Genomic DNA, 7,009 nt, shown 5'->3' on the forward strand with positions numbered 1-7,009 from the left:
AAAATAAAAATATAAAAATTATTTTATTCAATAATTTAAAAAAAATTTAAAATATTATATTAAAATAATTAAATGGTGGTAGATTTGAAGGGGAAAGAAATATTAGAAAACTTTTTCGATTAAAGTGATGACATTGGTTAGGACTCCTGTCGTGGTCCTGTCTCGATTATAAAATACTACGTCGTTTAATGAAACGAAACGATGCGTTTTGGTAATAAGCATCGGACGGTTTCCAGACTCCGAAAAAGAACCAACGCCTTGCTTGGCTCTTTTTCTCGGCAACTTCACTTTCCCGTCTTCAACTCTCTCTCTCTCTCTCTCAAAAAAAAAAAGGTAAAAGAACAAAGCCATGCCTAACGATTGCAGTATCAGAGCTCTGTGGATCCTCAACAGTTTCGACGCCGTCGTTTTCTCCAGGTTTAATCCACCTTTTCATTTCAAATCTCTCATTTGTACGAATAGTCTTTAGGGATTTATTTTCTTCTTTTTTCTTCTTTTTTTGCTTTGAGATTTGAAAATGGAGCTCGATATTACTAAGGAGAAGTGCTTAAGATCCAAATAATTTCGATAAGGAAAAAGATAATCTAAATTTGATTTGATTTGGTTTAAATGTTCAGGAGGTTTCCGGTGGTGGAGAAGCGGTGGCGAGCTGCTTTCCAGAGTGAAAAAGAGAGCTCCGTCGATAGTCCTGTTAAGCACACTATATTTTCTTCGCTTCCCTCCGATTCAGAGTTAGCTGCAGCTTTCTTTGAGAGAAAGGGAAGGTTAGCTAATCTCCTAGTGTCCCTTTACGAATCTCTTTTATTAATGACATGAACTTAACTTTTATTATTGATTACTTCTTTTACTGCTTAAATTGCATATGACTGTTATTATTATTGTGGCCATACTAATTTACTATGAAATTAAATAGTTGCTTAAATTAACGAAATCGTTATTGTTGAGGCTCGATTTTTATGTTACTTTCAGTACTTACCTTTTTCTTCTCGTAGTAATAACCAAAACGATGCGTTTCGATTCGAAAGCAAAGTATTATAAAAGTAACAACCAGCAAGTGCCTAAAATTTCCACCCAATAGCCATATGATATATCCTGTGTAAACAATTTTACTTGCATTTCCAAATTTAACTTCGATTCTAATATCTGCGCTTTGTTAATTTTGACTTGTTTTGCTGCCAATTGTAGGGAGGGGTCTGTCCGTGGATTTGGTATACGCGTAACGCAGTCAGGAGAAGGATCTGATTCATGGGTTGATGATCCAATTACGCGTCATATTATAGGCGTTTACATAAACAAAGGGGAGGAAAGAGAGAATAATCTATTGTGGCCCTTAGCATTGCACATAAAGGGTCCTTATTGCATCCTCATACTGCCTTTAGTTGAGCCCAGGCATGTAAAGGCTTATGCAAAGTTGTGTCAAAGATCTGATTGTGGAAATGCTGTCATGACCGACGAACATTTATCTTCTCTGCTCCTTGATCTTCCATCCATCACAGGGTATGGTAAGTTACTTGCAATATTAGTCAGAAAACATAGTGCCAGCAGATTATCTCCACATTTTTTTAAAAATAAAATCATCTCTTATAAATCTTTCTTTATCTTCCTTTTCCTCTTTGAAGAACTTAGCTATTCTGTTTGTTCCTTTTCCTTTTTAAGCTGGCTTTGCATAGTCATTTCCTATATTTTCTTGTTTTTATCACCGTATGCATGTTTTATTTTGAAAATAGCCATGAAGGAATGTGAAATTATTTTGTCCTGCATGTTCTCAGTTCATTTAATGACGTGTCATATATAGAATAGAAAGGTATGAGAATTTGCCTGTCATGTAATTTCTTCTGTTGCAGTTGTGACTAAATCTGGTGTTCAGCTTGTTGTGTGCTTTGAGTTTGTAGTAGAACTGCTTCACACTTCAAATGAAACAAAACTTGTCTAAAATTTTTTCTCTTAATTCAGTTATTGTGAAATGGTTCATTATTTTTCTGTTCATTACGCAATTTTGTATCCTCTCTGTTACTAGGAAAAAAGGGAGGTAGCTGATTGTTTTAGTGCTTCTTTTTCTTATGCTGCAGGGCATTCATGGTGGCCCATGCCATTGGTGACATAGTTACTGGGGATGTAGTAGAACCTGAGGTGGTTGTAAGTGCATCACCATCAGTAGGTGGGTTGTTAGATTCACTAACTGGAAGTATTGGGATATCAGGTATCTCTTCAAGGGCAAAACCAGTAGCTGCACCTGTTGCATCTTCTACACCCTCTGGCGTTGCTGCGATAGGAGCTCTTGCATCTGATGTTCCAAAAATTGGTTCAAGGCTTTTGGATAAAGATGCACTTAGAAGTTTCATAAGTAGCGCAATGCCTTTTGGTTGGTACTTTTTCATTATGGTATTTCTCACCACAGATGTCCTTGTATATTTTTTCTTTTGCTTATGGTTAATTTGCCAAAACTATTTAATAATGAATGTTTATCTTTTATACAGGAACACCCATGGACCTCAGCTATTCCAATATTTTTTCTATCAAGGTTAATGGCTTTTCTTCATTAGATATTCCTCCCCAGGACCTCAAGCAACCGGCATGGAAGCCTTATCTGTACAAAGGAAAGCAGAGACTGCTATTCACCATTCATGAAACCCTTCATGCTGCCATGTATGATCGAGATGAGATTCCTGATAGATTATCAGTCTCTGGGCAGATAAACTGTCGAGCAGAATTGGAAGGACTGCCTGATGTGTCATTCCCCTTGACAGGGTTGACCGCAGCCAAGATTGAGGCTTTATCATTCCATCCCTGTGCTCAGGTTCCAGAACAAAATGTGGATAAGCAGGCTCTGATGTTCTCACCGCCTTTGGGTAATTTTGTTTTGATGCGTTATCAGGCAGCATGTGGCCTTGGACCTCCTGTAAAGGGATTCTATCAATTGTCTATGGTCTCTGAGGATGAAGGTGCATTTTTGTTCAAATTGCGTCTAATGGAAAGTTATAAGTCCCCTTTGACAATGGAGTTCTGTAATGTGACTATGCCTTTTCCTAGAAGAAGGATTTTATCTTTCGATGGGACTCCATCGATTGGAACAGTTTCAAATGCTGAGCATTCTGTCGAATGGAAAATTATAACAAGTGGTCGAGGACTTTCTGGGAAAAGTATTGAGGCAACTTTCCCTGGAACAGTTAGGTTTGCACCATGGCAGACACAAAGATTAAGTTCCTTTAGGTCAGTCTTTGAAGGCACAGCGGATGATGATAGTGATAATGAGACAGAGGGTACTAACAATATGGTAAATGTAGAGGAGTTCTTGATGGAGAAAATGAGTAAGGATCTTCCTCCAGTTGATCTAGAGGAGCCATTTAGCTGGCAGGCGTACAATTATGCGAAAGTATGTTCTTTTGTCTTGAACCTTTTATCCTTTTGGTTGTTTTCTTGACTTCTGCAAATTACCTGAAGTTTCTCTGTTTGTTGCTAATTTGTCATCTGCAGACTTCTTTTCTTACCTAAAAGAAAAGGGGAACAGGTGTGGCCTGTAAAACATAATTGAACCTTTTCTTTTGAACCACTGAATCCCTTTGGCCTAGTGGTAAATGTGCAAGTGGCTAGAAAGTCGTAGGTTTGAACTCTTAGCTTGGTATGGCTTGAGTAAGGCTATGGCTTAAGCCTCTCAAGAGAATGCCTATAGCTCTATAGAGCTGGCTCATTAAGGATCCATCTTCTGCAGGCTTTCTGTCGTGACCCCTTCTTCTAATATTGGTTCCTTTGTGAGTAAGGTTTGGTATGACAGCAATCAAGGGGTTGCTAAAGACTGATTGCATCTCCTACCTAAAAAAAAAAGGGCCCTAAAAGGATAAAAAAAGATAGAACATATATTTGTTGGATATTGTAGAGTGGCGATTGACAGTCAATAGTGCATGTCCCTGATCCTCATTCATGGTTACAGGTATCTTTCAAGATCTTTGGGGTATCATTATCTGGAATGTCGATTGATCCCAAATCAGTAAGTCTACATCCTCCAACTTGCCTCCCATGATTGGCTCCAGTTCAACAACACTGCATGCTGTAACAACTAACACGAACATGAATGGAAATGTTTTTATTATACTGAAGTTGCTAGCTTTCTTATATTTTGTCGTGCTGTACATAGGTAAGCATCTATCCTGCAGTAAAAGCACCTGTGGAATTATCGACTCAGGTACAATGAGCTCGAAACGTATTTAAATTTTGATAGAATTAGCTTCACATTCCTTTTGAAAGGGTTGACAACGATGAGTCTAATACATGGTATCTTCATGTTTTCATTACACATTATGGGTTTAACTTTTAACAGATTACTTCCGGGGACTATATCTTGTGGAATACGTTGGGGAAGTGCCCATCTGCTGTATCTGCAAAAGTGTAACGAAAAGCATACAATACAGCTCACCAACAGAGACGGACTTTTAAAACAGGGGCAGGCAATGCAAGCGGCTACCCCAACTGAAAATGCTACAACTTTTGTTTTGTTGTATTATGTAATTACTACAAGTTCAAGAATTTGTTATTTTACTTTAAAAATTTAATTAGTATTTCATATTACATATCTAACAAAGATTTTGGTGATTGACAAGAATTTAATGACTTCTAACTCATACACAAACTCTATAAACAACTACAAGTTAATTACTGCTGCTACTGTCACATAAAACTTTTCATTGCTTCTTTACAAAATCTAAATGTGTTCAAACCTGCTTTGGTCCTCCTCTCCTATCCTTTTCCATCTCTCAAGACATATATGTATGTATGTATGTTTATAGTTTTACATCTCTCTAACACTTTTACTTTCTCCCTTTCTGTCAGTCTTCTAAAAAATGCCTTGATGAACGGTAAAGATCGTACGGAGCCCATAAATGATCAACCACGCATGGCTTCCTGGAATCTAGCCTAAGCCAAGGTTTGCCTTTCCCGCTCCAATGGAGAAGGCTAATTGGACCAGGGTGGAGGTTCCTACATTTTCCTTCGAAGTTGTCTCCGCCCAATCCGTGCTGGTTCCACCTATGGTTCACTGCCTTGATGTTTCCGGCCAACACAAGCAAAAATGGTGGCAGAGACCCAAGTGGTATATCCTCTTCTGCTTCTGAAACGCCATCCATTGTTCAACTTTCTTCGTGTACCCTCCTCTTCTCCATCTCTCTACATCCACCACCATTACTCCCGTGTTGAAGTAACATGGGTTCCTTCCTTGGAATGTCTTTGACAGCACCGGGTCAGACCAGAAAGCATCGTTGAAATATAGAGTAAAGTTTGCATGGCAGTATTCGGGCTGCTAGCACCTTGTCTTCCATATCCACACCCAAAGCTTCCCTATATCATCGACAACAACGAGGTCCGAGTCCAGTAAATCACCCTTTTCACGTCGGCTGGTAATATATCAGCTAGATAAATCCTGGCGTAGTTCAAAGGTTGGTCCAAAGCCTGTCGAATTGACTTGGATATCTTCCCACGAACTCGGTTTGAGTCGAAACGATAGATTGTGAAATTCAGGTAAGGGAAGGTTGATGTTATGCTTGAAACGAGCTCACTATCTGAATGTGCGCAAAGGAAATGGAATGACAAGTTTTCTGGGCAAGTTGAGTGCTGTAACATGGATAGAACCGCCGCCATTGTGCCACGGAGGTAATTCGCATCAAGGGTCATAGCAATGTGTATCCTGTCAGCCTCCTCTGATCCACACGAGTCACCATTTCGGAAAGCCGGGGCCTCCCGGAAAATGGGAAGCTTCATTGGGGAAGGGTTGTGGATGATGGTGCTGACACGAATGGCGGTAGAGGTGGTGCTGCAGTGGAGGAGTAGAAAGGACAGGAGGCCAAGGAGTGAGGCTATAGAGGTCGAGGTTCTCCACGAGGCCATCCTGTGCCTTCTTCGGGGGTTCTTGTGGGGGTTGACTTCAAGGTTAGAGGATGAAAGATAGAGCAGCCATTCAGACAAAAAAGTAAGGAAGAAAAATAAGAACTGATTAAAGACCTCCCAAAACAAAAAAGGGTTTAAAGGAGAGGTTGGTAGAAAACTTGTTTGATGGTTAAGGATGAATGAGAGAATTGGCTGCAAATTGTAAGGAAGAGAAAAAAGGACGGCCTGTCCTCAAGAAACAACTAAAAGGAAACATCAAGGGAAGATAGAGATAGCTAGATTTTTGGAGATATTTGGGGAATTTTAGAGATTTCCTTCTTTAATTTTCAATTTCCCATTTTGAGAGAGGAAAGAAGTTTGCCCATTTTTGAACAACGGTGAAGAGTCATTTTGAGGATTGCATGGAGCATGCCCTGCAACGCAATGGCATGCATTCAGATATATTTTGTTTGGTCTGGTTTGATCTCCTTAATTTCCCACGTCCACTTAGTTTTTGACGTTGCTAAAAAAAGGGGTTTCTTTTAGTTTTATGAAATACTCCACACGGGTTAGAATCCTGGTAACGCTCTGCAAATTTGTCTATCAGAACAATTTTCGTAACCTCTACCTGTTGTTTGCCTTAACAATTTTTATTTATTTTGAGATATTGGTTGCAGCAGACTGCAGAAGACAAATACCAGGTGAAGAAAGACTAGCCAACCAGAGAACTAATGTCCTAAAAATAGAATCCTGAATATATGACAAAACGCCATTGTTGAACCATTCTAAGCCCAAAGACACAGAGTGTGATAGAAGCCCAGTTCTTGACCTGTCTGGGGTTCCAAAATTCTTGTACCTGGGCCAAATTCTAGCCCGTCCGAGCCGATCACCACCAGTCTTTTGTCCATCAACTGAACCGAAGGCTGAAAGACAAGGAAGTAAGCAGGCAGGCAATGATTGATAACTTTGACCTGCTTGAGGCCGGGTGACGTGATGTGGTCTCAACATATGCGCATGCATTCTTTCTATTCAGCAAAGGTCAAAAACACATGTTTTCGTATCTCAAAATGCAGGGGAGGCGGGGCTTATGGCTTATCCCATGTGGGGATGGGTTGCATATTCCTTAACGACATGAGAAGTTCGTTGACTTATCTCA

General features: G+C 39.7%; 2 protein-coding genes across 3 annotated transcripts; one reads left to right on the forward strand and one right to left on the reverse strand.

The window, feature by feature from the left end:
• Positions 1-262: 262 nt before the first annotated feature.
• LOC110422352 (clathrin adaptor complexes medium subunit family protein) lies at positions 263-4,931 on the forward strand. Of its 2 annotated transcripts, XR_002445713.1 has the most exons (9): positions 263-417; positions 618-764; positions 1,186-1,497; positions 2,070-2,362; positions 2,478-3,373; positions 3,929-3,985; positions 4,133-4,180; positions 4,316-4,499; positions 4,825-4,931. XR_002445713.1 is itself a non-coding variant. In XM_021436223.1 (8 exons), the coding sequence occupies exons 1-8, from the start codon at positions 350-352 to the stop codon at positions 4,385-4,387; spliced, it is 1,893 nt and encodes a 630-aa protein (XP_021291898.1). In that variant the 5' UTR covers positions 263-349; the 3' UTR covers positions 4,388-4,567. The 2 variants fall into 2 exon arrangements, 1 of the variants encoding a protein (XP_021291898.1); XM_021436223.1 differs by lacking the exon at positions 4,825-4,931 and having other exon boundaries at positions 4,316-4,567.
• Positions 4,673-6,909, reverse strand: GATL4 (galacturonosyltransferase-like 4). Its single transcript, XM_021436226.2, is given in 5 exon segments — positions 4,673-5,083; positions 5,086-5,288; positions 5,290-5,317; positions 5,320-5,361; positions 5,364-6,909. Coding segments are annotated over 5 exon segments (1,047 nt in total). The 5' UTR covers positions 5,875-6,909; the 3' UTR covers positions 4,673-4,820.
• Between the last annotated feature and the right edge of the window lie 100 nt (positions 6,910-7,009).

The sequence above is a fragment of the Theobroma umbraticum genome, unplaced genomic scaffold (assembly GCF_002168275.2).
Source record: "Theobroma umbraticum cultivar Fairchild unplaced genomic scaffold, ASM216827v3 scaffold_130.0, whole genome shotgun sequence".
In the NCBI taxonomy this organism is placed as follows: Eukaryota; Viridiplantae; Streptophyta; class Magnoliopsida; order Malvales; family Malvaceae; genus Theobroma; species Theobroma umbraticum.

What these genes read in the sequence shown, in the direction of transcription:
- LOC110422352 (XM_021436223.1), top strand. Translation starts at nt 350, where the DNA reads ATGCCTAACGATTGCAGTATCAGAGCTCTGTGGATCCTCAACAGTTTC. An exon ending in TGTCGATTGATCCCAAATCA is followed by an intron (nt 3,986 to 4,132) that starts GTAAGTCTACAT and finishes TGCTGTACATAG; the next exon opens with GTAAGCATCTATCCTGCAGT. An exon ending in CTGTGGAATTATCGACTCAG is followed by an intron (nt 4,181 to 4,315) that starts GTACAATGAGCT and finishes AACTTTTAACAG; the next exon opens with ATTACTTCCGGGGACTATAT.